At 43.0% G+C, this 20,831-nt stretch overlaps 1 protein-coding gene and 1 long non-coding RNA gene across 4 annotated transcripts; both read right to left on the bottom strand.

Moving 5' to 3' along the window:
* Positions 1-2,344: 2,344 nt before the first annotated feature.
* Positions 2,345-9,715, bottom strand: LOC134414810 (uncharacterized). Its single transcript, XR_010026849.1, has 3 exons — positions 9,586-9,715; positions 6,982-7,112; positions 2,345-2,776 (listed from the first exon to the last, which is right to left on the bottom strand). It is a non-coding gene; the product is annotated as an uncharacterized LOC134414810 (long non-coding RNA).
* A 2,033-nt stretch (positions 9,716-11,748) lies between these two features.
* Positions 11,749-19,496, bottom strand: LOC134414813 (coagulation factor X-like). 3 transcript variants are annotated; one of them, XM_063149927.1, is made up of 7 exons: positions 19,343-19,496; positions 18,604-18,733; positions 16,998-17,111; positions 16,512-16,652; positions 14,640-14,887; positions 13,755-13,872; positions 11,749-12,993 (listed from the first exon to the last, which is right to left on the bottom strand). In XM_063149927.1, the coding sequence occupies exons 2-7, from the start codon at positions 18,677-18,679 to the stop codon at positions 12,452-12,454; spliced, it is 1,239 nt and encodes a 412-aa protein (XP_063005997.1). In that variant the 5' UTR covers positions 18,680-18,733; positions 19,343-19,496; the 3' UTR covers positions 11,749-12,451. The 3 variants fall into 3 exon arrangements, with proteins under 3 accessions (XP_063005997.1, XP_063005995.1, XP_063005996.1); XM_063149925.1 differs by having other exon boundaries at positions 18,604-18,736; XM_063149926.1 differs by having other exon boundaries at positions 18,604-18,736; positions 19,335-19,496.
* Positions 19,497-20,831: the final 1,335 nt, after the last annotated feature.

The following is a 20,831-nucleotide window of genomic DNA, read 5'->3' on the forward strand; positions in this document are numbered from 1 at the left end:
TGCTTAATTTTGCTCTGAGATGAGGAATATCCCCTCATCCCATGTGAAAAATGAAGCAAAATCACTTTGGAATCTGTGACATTTGGAAGAAGATTTTTTTTCCTCTGGTTTTTCTGGTAACATTTCCCCACTGCTCTAACCTGGAGTTCAGGATAAAAATTATTAAGTATGGCTCTCAGAGGAACCTAAGCAGCAGATTTTTTGGGCAAACTCCTGGAACACTGATGCAGTCTGAAAGACTATGCAGGAAATAAGAAAGCACTTGGACTTTACCCAGAGTTCAGACTTTTAATGCACTTTCCTGTTCCTCTGTTCCTCTCCTGCCTGACTCTCTCCACTGAGGACATGGGGCAGCAGCCCTGCAGCTGTGTCCAGATGCTATAATTTAAATTGTTCCTTTGACCAACCAGTCACTCCTTCTGCAACAGATTCAGCAGGAGGGAAGTTCTAACATGACCTCAGCAGCACCAGTGCAAAGACTGCACTCAACATCTTCCACCGACAGCCCAGACATCTGTAACTGGGTGGTGGAACTGGCTTTTGCCATCAACCTGACTTCCAAGCCGTGGGAGACATGGATTCTGTGGACTTGTGCAACTGTCGCACTGCTGGACTGCTTTTGGAGGTTGACTTCTGCATTTATGACAGGAAAAAAACTCTATCTGTATTGAAATAGGAAGGAAAAAAAAGCTTATTCAAGTTTCAAAGTGCATCTTCAGGATGACTCGAGTTGAAACTCTATCCTGTGTGTGCAGACCCAAAGAGCACTGAGGCAGAGCACTGATGATGTGTGCCTGGCTCTGTGTCTTGAGTGAGGATTGCAGTTCTCTGAGCAATTAAGCAGCTGTGGTAAGTGTCCCTGCAGACAGAATTTGTTCTTATCTGGTACTGAATATCTCAGGAGGTTGATGATGGTGCTTCCTGCCTGGCAATGCAAACTGGGAGGTGAGGAAAGAGAAGCTCAGATGACTGATTCCTCATGAATGCATGTGGAGCTAAAGACAGCAATCAAAGCCCATCAGAGGTGTCTGTGACCTCTGTAACTGGTTATGAATAAACCAGGAGTGCTGCAGAACTGGGACAAGTGGCCATGGAGGGGCTGTGTGGGAGGAGACATGGATGGCAATGGGGGAATGGGTCAGCAAGTGGCAGCCCTGTGTTACAGCCTCCCTGTGGTCCCTGGGACACATCCCAACCTGGCCCACTGTTCCATGTATCAGGCTGGCTCTCTCCATAGTGTAGGGCAGAGCTATAATCAGAGGTTTCAACGAAGTCCTATGGGAATTCAAAGAGGGGTACATCCTTTGGAGCAGTGATGTCAGGGAGTGACATATGCAGCCATCAGGGCTTGAGCTTCTATCCATGGCTTAAAACCACAACCTACAGTGTACTGTCAGTCCTGAATCCAGTTAATTTAGCAGCCTGAAGTTCAGGTTGTGTCAGAGAAAAGTGGCAGGCAAATAATACAAATAGGACAGACTCCAGAGTGGGTTTTTGAGATTTTATAGGGAAACCAGACAGTGATCATTGCAAAACAAAGTTGACTGCTCTATTCCTTTCAAACTGATCCAAAAAATGCATTTTAAAAAACTTCCTCAAATGGTGACTTTCACACTTGAAAACTGGATATGGTGAAGGTAGGGAATGAGAAAAATATTGCACATTTTATGCCACAATCCAATTTATAACATTTTTCTTCTCTCTTCCAAAATACATACTGACACCTTTTGAAGTACAACACAGAGTACTTTTTCTGTAGGGCTCAAATATCTCAATATCTTCTTCACAATTTTTACATACCACGTAACTGGCTGCAAAACAAATAATTTTTTCTCTGGATTGAAATAAGGCAGACAGAGGATGTCAGGTTCAGATGATAAGAGTTAGGCTTTTATTAATCTTGAAATATTAATTACCCTGGCACATTTAAATTTTTTTCAGTTGTGAATGATTAAATAATACTTCATATAAATCATATGTTTATATTATACATATAACAATATTGTAATTTCTGCGGTATGCAATGCATTCATGTTATGATAGCCAAAACCATTATATCAATAATGGTAGTGAAGAAAGTATCTCAGGAAGAAAGCAAGAAGCTATCAGAAGAGCAGTGATTTTGGTGACAGCAAGCAAGCCTTTCCAATTCAAGGAAATTCATCTAACAACTCATTTCACCCTGTGACATGGAAAATTATTTAGACTCTTCTGCATACATGAGTGGGTTTTGCATTTTCTAGGATTTTTTTCTCTATACATGTTCTCAAAGCCACTGACAATTTCAATTAATTCATCAGAATATGTCATAGTTGAGACTGTCACAATACCAAGCAACATTCAATTTTCAGAAGGCTTCAAACCCAGTTTTATTAGAACATGCATGCTTTTTATACATTCTTACAAGACTCATAAATTTACACTTTTCTCATTGGTCAGTAAAGACAAACAAAGTGTTTATTGGAACAGGCAGTTACAGATTTCTCTTATTTATCCTTCTTTCTTGGTCTTTATGTCAACTGCCTTGGTAGAAAATTCTTTCAGGGGTAAACATGGATCCTCTTATCAAACTTCTCTCTGGCTCACAGAAGTCAGTGTAAAACCTCTTCCACAAGAATATATCTAGCAGAATCTTCCAGGACAACATCCTCAGAAAATGTGACAGGTTCCTCCAAATTGAAACTGTTGCTGCTGAAAGTTTCTGTATCCAATTCAGCATGGCCATACATTTTGTCCACTCTGTGCATTGGCTCTTACCTTTCCTTGTCTGCCATCCCTGTGTTAGATAATGAAAACAGTTGCTAATAGGACAATACCAACAAGTCTAAGGAAAATCAATAATAGAAGGGACCAAAGTTCCTTGCACTCTATAGAGGTAATGTGCTGTATACAAATAAAATGGACCAGTCCTGAATCCTGAAGCTGTAGCAAATTATACCCATTTTGGAGAGGTTTTAGAGGGCTGACAAAATGCCAAGCAACTAGAAAAACAGAACTTTTCAATCAGAATAATGCTTTCAATGAAAACTTTGATAAAATGTTTTGGGTTTAATTACAGTACTCCTATGGCAGTCATGATAGACAAGCCTCATGACAGAAGAATTTTGCCTCATTTGCAGAGCAATATATTCAGACTTAAATAGAAAATAGATACTTATTGTCTTTTAAAACTTCAACATTCTGCACACAAAAATCTACAAATTCACATATATATTTGGTCTTCCTCAGTTTGTGTGAAGACTCTTTGGGAATTAAATATTCAGGCAGTTGGAGTTAAGGCAATTACAATTCTTGCTTTACTCTGGTAGGTTGAGTACAAATTTTATGACTCAGAACACCATTTTTCAGTGCCTAGAATTTGTGGTAAACTGCTTTTTAATAAACAACAAGAATACATATAATATTTGAGGTTTCAAGTATGGAACAGTCCCAGAATAATATCTACATGCTGTTGAAACAGTCATTGCTAATATCTGAATGAGGCATCTGGAATTCTTCAGTGTTTGGCCAACACAGGAAATTGCATAAAGTTGTAATATTTTACCAATTTAACTACATCAGCTCAGCCTTACCTGCCCACATCACTTCCTAGTTTATATTTGGCTTCTAACATATACAAAATACACTAGGTCAAGCCAAGCTTAAAGAAACTGTCTATTCTATACATTCAGCCATGTATTTCACTGTTAGTCAAGAGACAAAATGAGGCAGTGAGGAACAACAAGAGGGTAAGAAAAACTCTGCTAGAATTCTGTGTCTCACATATGCGCAGCGAGGTGTGGCCTTAAAGTCAGGTGTTGGGCTGGCAGAAGGGCGGCCAACACCCAGCTGCAAAGGTGTGAGCACCCCTCGGCGTCAGAAGGCTTCAGGCTGTGCTCACAGTGGACGGAATCGCTGCTGGCTAACGAGAGCAAAGAGTCCGGACACTCACTGGGGACTTGTCAGGTTTATTGTCAACCAGGGAGTGACAGACACCCAGATGTTGAATCTAACGCGTCTACCAGCGAGTGTTCAAGAACAAAGGGTGCAATAGGATTATAAAGGGAGGAGGAATTCATGGGAGGGGTTTACAAGGAACCAATAGGGGAAGGTGAGGGAGTGGACTTAGGATAACGGGTATGAGAGAACACCCAATAGAAACAATGTAAAGGAGAGGCCCCGGAGCCACAGCCAATCAAGTCTCCCTAAGCACAGAAGATTCTGGCAAACTAGGAGGAGTGGGGAGTGATTGACTGGGCCCAGGGAGGAGAACAAATTCACATATAAGGAAACCCAGGGGAGGGGAAATTATATAACAGAGAGGATTGACATAAACTGAGGCAGGAGTAACCAAGGTAACCAAATGATAGACAATACAATGGCGGGAAGAACTGGTGAGGGCAGAACCATTGCAGAAAATGGGGGAGTGATTCAGAAAATAGGGGAGTAATTAAATAAACTAACAGAACACACTACAACACATATGGAGAATAAAACATGGGACAGTGTAGGGGGATAGAATATAAGAAAATAAGTTAGTATAGAAAGTAATCTTATCCCTAAAGAGTTGCAGCTGGGCTAATTATTAAAGATTAGGAGCAGGCCTGACTTTAACAGGCCACAGCTGTAGCCAATGAAAAGAGTGTTATAAAAGAGTAGATTGGGTGATTGTGGGGTTGGAGTCAGGTGGCTGCTGTGAGGAGAAGGAAGAGTCAGTGCTTAGAGGAGCTATCTACAAGAAACAGTAAGGCAGTATGAAACTCTTGCCATAAGAACACAATGCTATGGAACCTTTGCAATATTGTGACAATGGGACAGTTTCTTATTTTTGTAGTAAAGGACACAATGAGGAGCATTGCAACCTAACAATGCCATGCCTGCAGTCACATCTGCCCTAGGCTGCCCCTCTCAGTACTTGCTTGATGCTGAAATGGAGTCGCAAGATCATTCAGGGCAGAAGCACAGTACTCAGGAGAGTGGAACAAGCCACCCAAAATTCTGACACCAGTGAAGCCAGGCCCTCTCGGGCCCAGGGCTGGGTGAGCATGATGAGGAGAAAATGGCTGGCAGTCCAGGCCCCTTGCCTGCCATGGGGACATGCTGGGTGAGCGCCAGCCTCCCTGGTGACCTCCAACTGTCTGCTCAAGGCCTCAGCGGATCCCTCGTTTTCAGGATGGGCATCTGGGTTTGCTGTGATTCCTGTGACTTTCTGCCATGTAGTTCATGATTCCTGAGCCTTATGTAGGAATTGGACTGCAAAGACACAATCAAAATGCTTCTTGTATGGTGGTACTGAGACTCTGAAGCATGTGTTGCCTGCTGAGAGCAAAGAGCCCCTGTCCATGACACTGAACACACTCTGTGAATGCTCAGCTGGTGTCACCAGCCTCCACTTGAGCTCAGAAATACCTGAGTTAAGCCAATATATCAGAAATTGAGGACTATGATATTCCATCTCCATAGGGGATGGTGCCTGAGCTGTCCCTGAGGTACCAAGCTGAGTGACACGCAAGGAACCATGTAAAGCAGGCAGCTGCTGTTTCTGTCCCTGAAGTGCCACTCGGCAGAGCTTGTTTGACAGAGCCCTTGGTGTAAGGAATAGTTTTATGGTCAGGAAAGTACAGCTAGTTTCCATTGCATCTTGAGTTGGTTTTCACCACAATTATTCCAACCTGCTGGAACATGGGTTTTTCAGTCAGAGCAGCCTTTAGAGTTACAGATAGATGCCTACAGTGGAGGAAAATGGTTTGCAGGGAAACAGGTCACTTTCAGGGAATCAACCCTTCATGAAATTCATGAAAACAAGAGAAAACTTGCTTAACATTCATTTGAAGGAAAGCTCCTTGACAGCAGCGTTTTACAATTTAATTAGATGTGCAGGTGTCCTTGCCAGGTTTGGCTCTGCTAGATTTTTCAAGATATTAACAAAAACTTTGCACATGCAAAAAGATGGGAATGTCTGAAAAATGAAATTTATTTTAATTTCTTTTAAAATTTACCCATTTTGAGCAAGTAGGCAAGAGGGTTTAGCATTTCAAAGTATTTGAAAATTAAACATCTTCCATTATTGGTATAATTATGTACCTGCTGTTAATAAATATTTTTTATTGGAAAATAGAGTCAAGTATTCTATGCTTGAAATCATAACAGTAATTTGGCTTATGATAGTAATTTGGCTTTAAATTACTGCTGAATGAGACAGAAAAATAGACTAAGACTAGTAATTGTTAATATTCAATTTGAATGAAAGCAAAAATGATGGAATTAAATTCAGCATCAGTAGTTATTAATCTATTTAGGTTGCCACATGAAGAAAACTGCAGAAAACTTGTTGTTAGAAGAAAAGAGAAACAAAGAAATACAATCTGCCTGTTTCTTTCAGATAGAGCAGGTGGTATTTGAGGAGAAACAAGTGAAATATAACTCAGTCACAGGATGTTACTACTTCTGAAATGATAATGAGTCTTTGTGAACAGTATACTTTAAAGGGAGAAATTTCTTGGATTTCTACCTATTTAGATCTGTAGGTGTTTAGCATGTCCCAGAGGCCTTGAAACTAGACACCAACTTTTTATCAATCAAAAATCTAACCTGTTACTTTCTAACAAAATGCTCCATAGCATGAAAGGCCTGTTTCAGTCTTTGGGAGAAGAGGAATCTGAACCCTGCTGTAATCACCAGTTTCTGATATGGTTTTCCCCCTGTTGGGACATGGAATTTGCAGTCCCCTGAGAGAACACACCCAATTGCACAGAATACTTTCTTGAGCTATTTTTGCTGCCATACATCCCTCACAGCTGCATAATTTGATGTTACTTAAATTATGTCCTCTGGCTAAGGTCTTACTAAATTTGTTATCAACAGCTCAAGTAAGTCATGTGAAAGGCCTAAACAATTAACATTATTCTTTATGCTACAGTGGCACTGCAACACAGCAGCACTTCCTAAATGTGGTACAGTTGGGATGTGTCCCATAGAATGAACTATAAACGTACTTTATACCTAAAGAAACACAGGTTTTGTCATTGCCCAGGGCACAGCCAGCAGCACAGGGACTTATGATTCCTCCATCTTCAGTTTTTCAGAGCTGCTCACAGTTCTCAAGTTGACCTTGCATCACTTGGTATGACTGACTGCAAGGGAGACAAAAGTATAGGCAGGTTACAGGTTCATGGTGACTTCATAAAAGCACAAGCAACTTATAAATCTGGCTTGCAAACATTAGTCAAACACCCCACCACTTTAAGGAATACAGAACAATTCCTGCAAAAGGCCTTCATAATAACAACAGTTGCATTGTTATTTAAAAATTGGTAAGCTGTCAGCATTAGGTAGAGCACTATTACTCCTCATCTTATGCTGTGTTTCCCAGCTGAACTAACAGCTCTCAGAGGGCAATTCAAGGAGCAATCTGTGCTTGCCAGAACAGCCATTGTACTAAGGCAAAGATGAATGTGGGTGTGGGTAAGAGGCAAAAAACATCAACAACTAAAGCATCAGAAACAAATGAGGTATTGGGCTCTTGCTATATCCTTGCAATATTCCTTTTCCATCTGTATATGGCTTGTGCTACCTTAGCTCAGTCCTGGTATTGCAAGATCACAGGCAGAGTGAGAGAGCTCTTCCTGGCTCTAACAGTGCAAAAGCAAGTAAACTGCTCCTAAAGATGTTGTCTAACCTGCTCCTGCAGATTCCTAATGAGATTCTACAGCTCACCCACACAGCTTAATGCACTCCTTAATTAGCCTTAAAATGTCTAAAAAGTGTTTCCTAATATCTAATCTGAGTAGCCCTTAGAGTGGTGGGATCTCATTACTCCTTGTGCTAATTGCTCATCCTCATGAAAACAAAGTCTTGCTTTTATTACACATTTTACAAATCTCTGTGGTTGCATGTTGTGGGACCAAAGGTGAAATTTTGGTTTTGTATTTACATAATTGCCTTCTATTTACATTGGACTGGTGTTTCAGTTTCCCAAGACTGCCTGAATGCTCATCTCAATTTATGGCAATCCTTCCAGTCTGGAATGAGGTAAAAAAGCAGTGAGAAAACTCTCTTTTGTCTTGCATGTTACTGTGGAAAATACCAGTGCCAGAGGTCTTCAGAGGTGTGGAGATTTGCACTCCATATAATCTTTCAATCAAGTAGCAGTTTCAGATTGGCACCAAACTTACACCTGTTTCTCTTTCTGTTGCAAGAAGTGTCAGATAAAATTATGTTAGAAGCCTCCCTTGAAGGAGAGACCTGAGGTTTACTTCATCTTTTGCAGCCACACAGCCTATCATCCTGTCTTTGGGGAAAAGTGATGTGAGTTTTTCCCCTTGGACAAATTTGATGTGATTTTTTCCTGAATAGTGCAGTTCAGCAGTTCCTTTCCTCCATGTAGGGTACAAATTATTTGGTACCTTAAGGAAGAAAGACTTTCTTCTCCATTGGGCACAGACCAACACTCATGTTCTTTCTTCCATTATTCAAATAATTAGATCAGCTCTTCATTTTCATATCACAATTATCTTATTGCATTTACTTCTCAGCTTTTCTGGGTTTATGTCAGGATGTTTACAATTCTTTTATACAGAGCTAGGCACTTTAACACTTGTTTTTGGAGGTCAGGTCACAAAAGGTCTCATAGTTTTAATCAATTGTCTTGTACTTTCCTGACCTTGGGACAGTTCTGACATATGCCTTAAGCACTTTGGGGGTTTGTGGGGATTTTAGAATTAGCCTTTCTTTTAAAAATACATTAATTTTATTATCTTGTTCTTTTTCTTTACTTCATTAATGAGCTCTGTCATTTTTACAGTTAATTTTATAGAAGTTACCTTCTATCGTTGTTTTGTCAGCAACTTCCAGTCTATATTTTAACACTAAATGCACATAAGTGCACTCAAAATTGCTTTTGACATTTTATACGAGACCTTCCTTGAAACATTCTGAAGACTGTCGGGGCACCCTGGGTCCCACTAAGCACCTCTCCTGTCTCATCTCTGGGATGTCAAAATCCACCTCTAACTCATAGCTCTTGTAATGGTGATGACTCAGGTGTTTGTGCAGTCAGAGACAACAGCAAAATTAAAACATAAGGCACACATCATGTCCACAATGTGATTCATAAATTTACACAGTAGAGAAGATCTCAGGGTCCATCCTGAAGGGGAGGTGGGATGATTTATCAAGTGGAGATGTAAAAAACTACAGTGGGTGCTGGGGTAGGGATCTCATTCCCCTCTACACTGTTAAACATTGTGGGGTTTGTTATGGCCCTCAGTAGCTTATCATTAGTTAGCAAAGATTATTTAATTATCATGTCTCCTGAGAATATGAGAAATAGCCCATTACTTGTGCTGAGCCTTTGAAAACACTACATATCAACATACTGACCCCATAATTTACACGGACACAATTGTCACTCCAAAATGGAATTCCCCGTGTGCCTCAGCCCTGGATATCATTACCCTGCAGCTGGCAAAGGGAACCAAGGTTGGTGAGACAGCACAGCCATTTAGTGTTCACTCATGTCCCCTGCCCCACAAAACAAAAACAGTGACAGCTCCCTGCATGGATTAGGCAAAGCAGCACAGAGCCAAGGGGAAGCAAACACTGTACCTGTCTGCCTCATCTGAAGGAAAAGGAGGACAGTGGGAAGAAGCCACATTGTCCCACGATGACCTGCCATGCCCATCCTCCGAGCGCACTGCGCATCACCCGCTGCTCGCTCTGCAGGGCTCTGGGGCAGCTGCTGAGGGAGAAACACCACAGTGCAAGGGTCACCCACTCATAGAAAACAAAACCCCTGAGAGCAAAGTCTGCTCAGTGTCACCATGGCACGGTGTTCAAACATAAAACATGTGCGTGTGCTGCAGCAATGCCCCACTGATGGCTTTGTGCTGGCAGAGCACCTCTAAGAGGCTTTCCTCTCAAAATTTGGACAAAGCCTCTCTAAAGCAGCTGGACTATGCAGGCAGCCAGGAGCTAGAGTGGGTGATGTGGCTCTTGCAGAACAACCAGAGCCAGAGCTCTGTGCCTCCTGTATGCTGGGCCGAAGCAGGAAGGCACCCCAGAAGTGAGGAGCGAATCAGGGCACTGAGTTTGCAGGTCTCAGTGAGCACATTGCAAAGTTGTTATCCACCAGCTTAATCACAAGCACACTTGGACCAAGCACACTTCCCAGACTCATCAAATCCCATCCCTTTATGAATGCTGGGGGCGATTATGGGTTTTATGAGCTGTTTCCTTTTGTTCAAACAACTCCAAGGGGACAGCTCTTGACAGGCCATTGTGCTCTGGGAATCAGGCTATAGAAGACAATCCTGCCAGGTCAGTCACCTGTGCCAGGGAGCAGTACACAGGAAGCTTGTTCTTACCATGCTAGTGCAGGGCACAAGGGCATGATCCTAAAAGTGACAGGTACTGCTCACCTGGAAACACAGAAAACTGGGGCTGGAGAGACTTACAGGGTCACCCAGCCCAACCTACTGAGCCAACAGGGGATCAAATTGACCTCTTTTAATTTTAGCACTGTTGGACACTGCAGTGTGTTTTCCTCCCAAAGTGCAGGATGCCATAACAAAGGGCAGCTTGTCCACATGTGCCCCTTAAGGCAGCCCCCATCATGCTGCACACCTGACATCTGTGTACATCTCCCACTCTGGAAGACAACCAGCACCAGAGACTTCACAGCCCTCCTGGGAATATCTACTGCAGGGCTTCTCTAGTCACAGGGCTAACTCACCATCCTTCTTTTCCTCCCCCTTAGTCTCAGGACTGGCTTTTCCTTGAAGGCAGAAGAAGCCTGAGCACTAGAGCCTAGCTCAGAGCCTCCCTGTCCACCATCCTTGGTACGTGTCAGCTTTTGCCTAAGCCAGCCATGTGTGCTTGCCAGGAGGAATTCCAGTCTCTCAAAATCCACCAGTTTACTCAGCAGCTGTGTGCTGTGTTCCTTTCCTGGATTTTGCAATCTGTTCAATTCTGTTATGTGAAATCATTCCCAAATCATTTGTCAACATTAAAAAAAGAATGTGTTCTAATTCCTCCTTTTGTTGCAGGCCCTAGGGTTGCTTATGACCTTTGATAGGAGGTTCAGAGGCAAGCACATTTCACTCATGTCTTCTCAGCTGGGCAGATATGCTGGCACAGAAAGAGCAATGGACATAAAGTGATGCCTTCAGCTACCTCAACCTCTTTACAGCCCAGTCTGTGTTTTCCTTCAGTCCTCAATCTCTGCTTAAGTAGAAGAAAACTCTTAGCAAGAGTATGTAAGCAGGATTTGGTAGGATCCAGACCTGAGGCTTTCCTTTGAAGAGGGATCTTTCACCTTGATTGAGCACAAGGAGCAGCACCCGTGGGACAAAGGATTTGAACAGGAACCCAGTGGACAGAACTCAGGGAACAAACACTGCCGAGCAAACATGGAAGTAAGCCCACTGAAGAGTTATACAGGTCAAGACCATCAAGATAACTGACCTGCCCACTCACTTTCCTGCCCACAATTAGTGCTGGCTGCAGCAATATTTGCTGTTTGCAGAGGTGTATTTTGGGTTTGTCAGTCTGCTTTGCTCACAGCCCCTGCTATCTGAAATGAGCCAGTACCACCTCAAGGCCTAAAAGAGATGGAGCAGGTGCCTAAGGAAATTCAGTGTTCCAGAGAACAGGGGAACATAAGAGATTTGTGAAGCTTTGAAAAAGCCATCAGGATTCTTAGGAGGCAGACTACATGATGGATAGAGGCTTTTAGGGCTGGGCTTGTTAAAATTACAATAAACAAGAACAAAACAAGAAAGAATGTTTTATTTCAAATGCTGGTGTACATCAATATTGCACCTAACAGAAACATCTAGAACAATACACATGCAAGCAGTTTTCCAATCCTCAGCCATACACAATCCAGAACAAGATACAGAAAACACTGAATGTGCACATATATTTATTTTCCGTTGAGCAGAGTGTACAAATTAAGCTATAGTGAAGTACAATCCTTATAAATCAAAACCCCTCGTTATTTAGAGATGCAAGATATCCTGTTCTGTTAATCTTCTGAACACATCTCAAGATAAAAGCCAAACAACTCCAGTATGGATAAACTCCCTGCTGAGCCAGATGGCTGCAATATGAGGATTTAGTGACTCCCATCCTTCCTGCTTTCATCATGGCTAGTGACTCTTCAGAATATGTTTAGGAACCTCTGGTAGGAGCACACGTGACAACAGATAGGAACCACAATGGCCATTGATAAAAGTTAAAAGAAGCTAAAGACCCCACTCAGCAGCCTTTTGGATTGGGGAATTCCCTCATTCAACCAATTCCAAACACCTTGACTTTCCTCAGAGGTGTTTAAAGCCAGGAACAATACAAATGGAAGCAGACCATAACTTTAAGGAGATGTCAAAACCAACTTAGCAGATGTCCAGGAAAAGCAGATGTTCCAATCCTGCACCTTGGCAGGTAACAAGGAGGATCAAGGGACACAGCACCACTACAAACTCATGACTGTCCTTACCCAGCGCAGGAACCGGGACAGTTTGGTGTAGACCCCATATTTGCCTTTCCTTGCACATCCTTCACCCCAGCTAACAATTCCAGTAACAAAATAAGTATCCTTGTATCTGGTCACATGGGGGCCACCACTGTCTCCTTGGCAAGCATCTTTTTCCTCTGTGTGATAACCAGCACAGAACATGTTCTCAGTTACCACAAAGTTAGTGGATTGCTTGCAAGTGCTCCTATTAACATAGGGGAGTTCAAGCACCTTCAGTTTCTTTGGGAGTTGTCCACCATCATATTCCCGCCCAAAGCCACTAACCCTCCCAGACTTCTGCTTCATCAGAACTTCATTAGCAAAGTCTGCTTTGGGGAGACATGCTGGGATGACGTACTCTGAAAATCTGATAGGTTCCTTCAGCTTTAATAAAGCAATGTCATTATCGTAAGTCTCAGCATCAAACTTGGAGTGAACAATTATTTTATCCACTGTGTGCATTGATTCAGACTGCTCCTTCTTCTCTCTGTCCACTTCACCTGCACAAGAGCATTAAAAGGGTCATCAATGTGGAGAAAGTATAAGAACTTCAGAAGAACCTTGACAGAGGAAGAGAGTAGTATATTCATTCTGTGTACTTTGCCCAGGACTTAGACCACACAAGGAAACTGTAAACAGGTATGGCAACATTTCTTAGCAGCAACTAGATTGGCTTTGGTCCTGAGATTTGGTCTATGGAGATTTTTTATGTACCAGTTTACACAAAGGCATAAGCTGATTCAGCTAAACTAATGCAATTTTGTGTGGAAGCACTTCCAGGAGCTTGAGCCTGGCTTAGAGAAGAGAACAGGGTCTGGACTACAACAGTGCAAAGATGAAGCTGTGTTGATTCTGTGTCCTGGCTCAAGGGGAAGCAATGGGAAATCTGAGTTTGTTCTTGTCTGCTCTATTCAATGAGTCAGAGATTTTCTGAGGGTTCTTGCAAGAACAACTCTGGATGCTTCTGAAGTGCCAGGAATGATGGGCTTCCTGCAGAAGCTTCCTGCTCTGCTGAACACATTGATAACCAAAATGTCTAGAATATTTAACTGCAATCCCTTCCAGCTAGCTGGCAGAGAAGAAAGAGAGGCACCTGTTGTTACAAAGAAGAATGGTCAGAATGAAAAAAAATTATAAAAAGCAGCCAAAAGGTAACAAAACTTAATGAATCATGAGTACATCTCATGGGAAATTTAAGGCACAGAAAGTTCGGCCCAACAGCTACTTTCACCTCAGAGGAGTAAAAAAACTAATTACTCACCAACAACAACTTGGATTTCTTTGGATTGGTTTATGCAATGAGCTGCAGTAAGTATGAAATTTTCACTCAGAATAGTTCCACCACAAAACTCTTCTCCTTCCTCATTTAACAGAACAGCCTGTGAAATAAAAAAAGTGCACAAGGAAGAATTGCAGTTTAATGTTGAGCTATAAAACGCTGATTTCTCTGCACACTACAGAGATGCTTCTTACTGCAACATGTCTGTGGCCCTCCACATCTCTCCTAGCACTGCATTCCCATGTTCAGAAGCTACAGATTGACTTCTACTGCTACAGAGTCCTGATTGTCCCTATGTGAAGTTAAAACATTTGCCTTCCACATTACCTCAGTGCCAGTGCTGAGTAACACCCCTCAGGCATTCACTGACTGAGCAGGCAGAGTGCAGATTCCTGATCACCACATCCCTTGGACTTACCCCCCAAACAATGTCCAAATACAGGAATTCATTTTGGCTTTCCCAAACTCAAGGGTGAAACTGAGACATGAGGGTGTATTTCTGAACCAAAATGCTGGCTTTATCTGGCATGCACTTGGATGTGCTGCCTGGGCGGATGGTCTCAGACAGAACAAAAATGTAACCTGCAAAAATGGCCTGGGAGACCAGTGTGACCCAAAATCCTCTCTGGGGACAAAGTAGGCAGTTCCATCTAAAATGACACACAGCCTTTTGTTTTGACCCCCTGAGGCTGCGCTTTGCAGAACAGCACATCCAAGTGCCCAGTGTCACACAGCTCAGCTGCATCTCACTGCTGCTGGCACGTGACATGGGCCGTGTTCAGAAGGCTCCCAGCCGGAAGGAGGCTCTGCTCCCCTTCCCTCAGACACACGCTCTGCCCACATGCAGGGCAAAGCCCCTCCATTTACCTGCCATGGGCACTGGCCAGGAAGACACTGATCTCCACCAGCTATCCTGGTATTGACATATGGATTCTTGCCTCCTGTTCTGTTGTCAGGTGGAGGGGTTGGGCTTTCTGTGGTAATTACAAAGTTCTCCTCTGTGGTCATTTCATATGCAGGAGGGTCTTGATCACTCATTCCACTGCTTTGGTCAGTGGGTGAAAGAACAGACCTTTTTTTCCTTGCCACAAAAACTTTTCCGCAAGGGTATTTTACTGTAAAGAGAAGAATGCTGAAATTAAAGATGGAGAGAAACACCAACACAAGAAGAAACTCCTTGGAAGTACCATCTCACAATATATAGTGCTGCTTCCTCATTTTCCAGACAATATGAAAGACTTGGCCCATGGAATCAAGGAAGAAAGACCATATGGTTTGAAAAATGAGTTCTATTTTCTCTTCAGCTTCCATCTCACAATCATGTTTTGAAAGTATTTAAAATTTACTACACCATCTTCAATTTGTTTTTAACATATTTAATACATCATCTTCAATTATTTACATTGATAGATAAATGTAGTTCCTCTTAATACAATATACTTAATTTGGAGACTGGGTGAAGTGCTTTATTTTAGGAATAATATGGCTAATGATAGCAATTTATTATTAGCTATAAAATATATAAAACCTGACATGATATCTAATTGGTTGACTTACCTCACCCCCTGTGGTATTTTGAATTACAATAAAATTGTACATATGTACATTGGATAATTATGATTAGCACTATCTCTTCAGTTGCAAGTTGATAAGGTTAACTGCAATTTAAGTATAAATTTTTGCAAGCTGCTCTTTTGTATGGCCTGTAAGTGTTTAAGCAAAGATCCTACTGTGATCAGTTTTCTCAGCATGGCCTCACCTTGAGTCCTGTGTACAGTTTTTGACATATAAATATCAGAAAGATATAAAGCTGTTAGAGATTGTCCAAATGAGGTCAACAAAGATGGTGAAGGGCCTTGAGGGGAAGTATGAGGAGTGGCCGAGGTCACTTGGTCTGTTCAGCCTGGAGGAGACTGAGGGGAGGCCTCATTGTGGTCTACAGCTTTCTCCTGAGGGGAAGAGGAGAGGCAGGCACTGATCTCTTCTCTGTGGTGACCAGGACATGGAATCACAGAATCCTTTAGGTTGGAAAAGATCTCCAAGATCTTAGAATTCAACCTTTGACAGATCACCACCTTGTTAATTGGCCTGTAGCTTTACATGCCACATTCAGTTGTTTCTTGAAAATCTCCAGGGATGGTGTCCCCACCACTTCCCTGGGCAGTGCATTCCAGTGCTGGACAGCCCTTTCCATGAAGAAATCTGAGAGAATGGCAGGAAGCTATGTCAGGGGAGGTTTGGGTTGGATAGTAGAAAAAGGTTCTTCACCCAGAGGGTGGTTCCCCAGGGAAGTGGTCGAGGCCCCAAGCCTGACAGAATTCAAGAAATGTGTGGACAACAATTTCATGCACATGGATTTATTCTTGGGGAAGTCTAGTAACAGTCCAGGAGTTGGATATTGATGATCATTGAAGATTCCTTTCAAAACAGGATAGTCTGTGATTCTAAGATTTTTTGTTATTTTGTTAACAGCAGAATTTACTCTGACATGCCTCACTGAGAGGCACCTTGCAAAGGATTCAAAATCATGTACATTTTGATCCACTCCACCACAACACCTCAAAAATGGAAGGCTTTGGAAATACAAATCTCCAGGCCTCACTGTTGGATCTATGTCATGTAGGATACTGGTGGTTCAAAAGACATTCCTCAACTGCAAAGCAAGACTGTAACTGTAAACCTTAACAGTGAAACAAGTCTCACCAAGCACTGCTAGTGCTTTATCTCATGGCTTCGTACCTGTTGCAACACAGTGTTTGCCATCCTCTGCTAGAACATACCCATCTGCACAGGAGCACACCACATCCTTCCGCCCATCTCTTTGGACGCTGCAGAACTGCTCACAGTCCCCGTTGTTTATTCTGCAGAACTTTGGGATGACTGTAAAAGAGATGGTGGCAGAAAAACTGGACATAAACACCGACTTCACAGAAGATCTGGAAGTTCTCCAAAACAAAACACCCTCTTCAAACAGGATCTGTATCCCCACCTGCCAAGCACCTGAAGCACTCTTGAGGAATAACTCATGTGAGTGCTGAACATCAGCTTGTGCCTTAAAAAGCAGCCACATCCAGCATACCAAATGTCCTTGCCAGGTCTGAGTCGGCCCAGGGGCAGCTCTATGCCACAGAAGTGAGCCCCAGGAAGGATTTCCATGCAAAACATGCTTCCCTACAAAGCTCCCTGGGAAGTCTGCCATCACAGTTCTCTAAAGCAGAAACTTACCAAATTCACAGTTCTTGCCTTGATAACCATCCAAGCACGTGCAAGTGTAGGAACCAATTCCATCTTTACAGTGGCCGCCATAGTGACAAGGATTTGAACTGCACTGGTTCCCATCTACAAAAACAAACCAAAACCCAAATTACTGTCAGTGTTAAAGCATTTTCAGTGGCCGCAGAAGGGCTCTTAGTTTTCTTAAGCCATCTTTCATCCTTCCTTTTAAAATATATGTCCTGTGAGTTGCCACATTCCAGATGGAACAAATAGTATAAACAGAATCATTCCAAACCTGCAATGATTCATCTTTATATCCTCAGTTTTGCAATCTCTTTTTGGTGGCCACTGTATTATGATGTGCACAGAAGCCTTTTTTTACAGGAAGATTAAGTAATACATAGTGGTCAGAGTCTACATAACTTACAGTGAATCCTGTAAAACCAGACAGGACATTTCTATAATGCAACTATTGGCTGAAAACCATCAACTTTTATTTCCTCAAAGGTCATCTCAGGCCTTCTGCATGTCTTTTGCCTGCAGAGCTTTTCATTTAAAGACACAGATACTGGCTTATTAAGCAGAAGCTAATAAAACCTCCAAACTTTACAAACCCTGCTAAAGTCACATGAGCAGGCCAAACTTCTATTCTGTACTGCTTAGAGAACCAAAATTTTCTCACTGTATCCATTGAGGTATGCGCTTGAGCTTGTAGTTATTACCTCTCACCTCATGCTGCCCACATCTATGCTGGTATCTTGAGTTCTGCAACCTTTCTTCCTTTCCTGGACACACCTGGCTGACCTGACTCCAGGGCCCCAGCCACACATACCTCATAAACTCAGTTTATGAAGACATTGAGGTCAGGGAGGTAACTCTGCATTTGGAAACATGTTTCATGTAGCAGCTCTTTCTCCCACCCATCTCATTCCTTTTCTGACATGGTCTTTCCCATTTAATGCTCTGCTGCAAAAAATGTGTTACCCCCTCACATATGTTCTCTGGAATGCAATGTTTCATACAAGAAGTAGGATATCCAGAAAAGTGACACTTGCTCAAGAATTCATTGCTTTAGAGAAGACAAATTTCAAATTTCTAAATTTTGCCACCTGCTCTGCCCCTGTTTAGAGCAGGGCCAGACTAGGTGGGATAATTTATTTTATTAAGTGGAGATGCGATGGTTTTGTGACGAATTAGAAAATCACAGTGATATATGGGGTAGGGTTCTTGTTCTCCTCTGTACAGTTAAATATTGTGGACATCATTTTGTCCCTCAGCAGCTTACAAATGGATAGTAAGGGTTATTTAATTATCATGTCTCCTGAGAATATGAGAAATAGCCCATTACTTGTGCTGAGCCTTTGAAAACACTACATATCAACATACTGACCCCATAATTTACACGGACACAATTGTCACTCCAAAATGGAATTCCCCGTGTGCCTCAGCCCTGGATATCATTACCCTGCAGCTGGCAAAGGGAACCAAGGTTGGTGAGACAGCACAGCCATTTAGTGTTCACTCATGTCCCCTGCCCCACAAAACAAAAACAGTGACAGCTCCCTGCATGGATTAGGCAAAGCAGCACAGAGCCAAGGGGAAGCAAACACTGTACCTGTCTGCCTCATCTGAAGGAAAAGGAGGACAGTGGGAAGAAGCCACATTGTCCCACGATGACCTGCCATGCCCATCCTCCGAGCGCACTGCGCATCACCCGCTGCTCGCTCTGCAGGGCTCTGGGGCAGCTGCTGAGGGAGAAACACCACAGTGCAAGGGTCACCCACTCATAGAAAACAAAACCCCTGAGAGCAAAGTCTGCTCAGTGTCACCATGGCACGGTGTTCAAACATAAAACATGTGCGTGTGCTGCAGCAATGCCCCACTGATGGCTTTGTGCTGGCAGAGCACCTCTAAGAGGCTTTCCTCTCAAAATTTGGACAAAGCCTCTCTAAAGCAGCTGGACTATGCAGGCAGCCAGGAGCTAGAGTGGGTGATGTGGCTCTTGACCATGTCCCAAGAAGGCAAACAACAAGTAACAGAGCTCTGTGCCTCCTGTATGCTGGGCCGAAGCAGGAAGGCACCCCATAAGTGAGGAGCGAATCAGGGCACTGAGTTTGCAGGTCTCAGTGAGCACATTGCAAAGTTGTTATCCACCAGCTTAATCACAAGCACACTTGGACTGAGCACACTTCCCCAGACTCAGCAATTTCATTCCATTATGAATGTTGAGGGAGTGTTATTGTTTGAAAGCAAACCAGTGGGAGATCCCAAGTCAGAAATACATTTTAATAGGAAAATTAAAATAAATGCAATGATACAGAAACACTGACAGAGTCAGAATACAACCTGACAACCTGTTAGTCCAGGTGTTGGTAGCAGTTCAATTCACTGGTGGCTGCAGTCCTCTTGAAGTGATAGATGTGGTTCTGTTGAAGCAGTGTTCCTCTAAAAGGGTTTGTTTTCCTCTGAAGGTCCAGTTGTGGTTATGGAACTCTTGTCCTCTGGGAATTCAGTGGATAAAGCTGGCTGACTGTTACAAGTCTCAGATTATATGCAGTTAGGAATGCTTGGTTCCTCCCCCTGGGTGGAGCATCTCACAATGGGATGATGTAATTTTATCATGCAGTGACACTCAATGGCTCATTAACAAAAAATATGCCCTGGTGTTATCAAGGATGAGTAATGAAGAAGACAAGGAACACTGTCCCACGTGGTTTTAACAGCTCATGAAGATGCTGATGGAATACATACTTTTGGGTATATCTCATATTGTATCCAAAAATGAAGGGTTATGTATGGGTTTTATGAGCTGTTTCCTTTTGTTCAAACAACTCCAAGGGGACAGCTCTTGACAGGCCATTGTGCTCTGGGAATCAGGCTATAGAAGACAATCCTGCCAGGTCAGTCACCTGTGCCAGGGAGCAGTACACAGGAAGCTTGTTCTTACCATGCTAGTGCAGGGCACAAGGGCATGATCCTAAAAGTGACAGGTACTGCTCACCTGGAAACACAGAAAACTGGGGCTGGAGAGACTTACAGGGTCACCCAGCCCAACCTACTGAGCCAACAGGGGATCAAATTGACCTCTTTTAATTTTAGCACTGTTGGACACTGCAGTGTGTTTTCCTCCCAAAGTGCAGGATGCCATAACAAAGGGCAGCTTGTCCACATGTGCCCCTTAAGGCAGCCCCCATCATGCTGCACACCTGACATCTGTGTACATCTCCCACTCTGGAAGACAACCAGCACCAGAGACTTCACAGCCCTCCTGGGAATATCTACTGCAGGGCTTCTCTAGTCACAGGGCTAACTCACCATCCTTCTTTTCCTCCCCCTTAGTCTCAGGACTGGCTTTTCCTTGAAGGCAGAAGAAGCCTGAGCACTAGAGCCTAGCTCAGAGCCTCCCTGTCCACCATCCTTGGTACGTGTCAGCTTTTGCCTAAGCCAGCCATGTGTGCTTGCCAGGAGGAATTCCAGTCTCTCAAAATCCACCAGTTTACTCAGCAGCTGTGTGCTGTGTTCCTTTCCTGGATTTTGCAATCTGTTCAATTCTGTTATGTGAAATCATTCCCAAATCATTTGTCAACATTAAAAAAAGAATGTGTTCTAATTCCTCCTTTTGTTGCAGGCCCTAGGGTTGCTTATGACCTTTGATAGGAGGTTCAGAGGCAAGCACATTTCACTCATGTCTTCTCAGCTGGGCAGATATGCTGGCACAGAAAGAGCAATGGACATAAAGTGATGCCTTCAGCTACCTCAACCTCTTTACAGCCCAGTCTGTGTTTTCCTTCAGTCCTCAATCTCTGCTTAAGTAGAAGAAAACTCTTAGCAAGAGTATGTAAG

Source organism: Melospiza melodia, chromosome 2, assembly GCF_035770615.1.
Source record: "Melospiza melodia melodia isolate bMelMel2 chromosome 2, bMelMel2.pri, whole genome shotgun sequence".
NCBI classification, from domain to species: Eukaryota; Metazoa; Chordata; class Aves; order Passeriformes; family Passerellidae; genus Melospiza; species Melospiza melodia.

Coding starts and splice junctions, on each gene's coding strand:
- LOC134414813 (XM_063149927.1), bottom strand. CDS start 18,679: ATGGGCATGGCAGGTCATCGTGGGACAATGTGGCTTCTTCCCACTGTC. Junction 17,112..18,603: donor CCTTCAGATGAGGCAGACAG/GTACAGTGTTTG, acceptor TTGTTTTTGTAG/ATGGGAACCAGTGCAGTTCA. Junction 14,888..16,511: donor CAAACACTGTGTTGCAACAG/GTACGAAGCCAT, acceptor TTCTCTTTACAG/TAAAATACCCTTGCGGAAAA.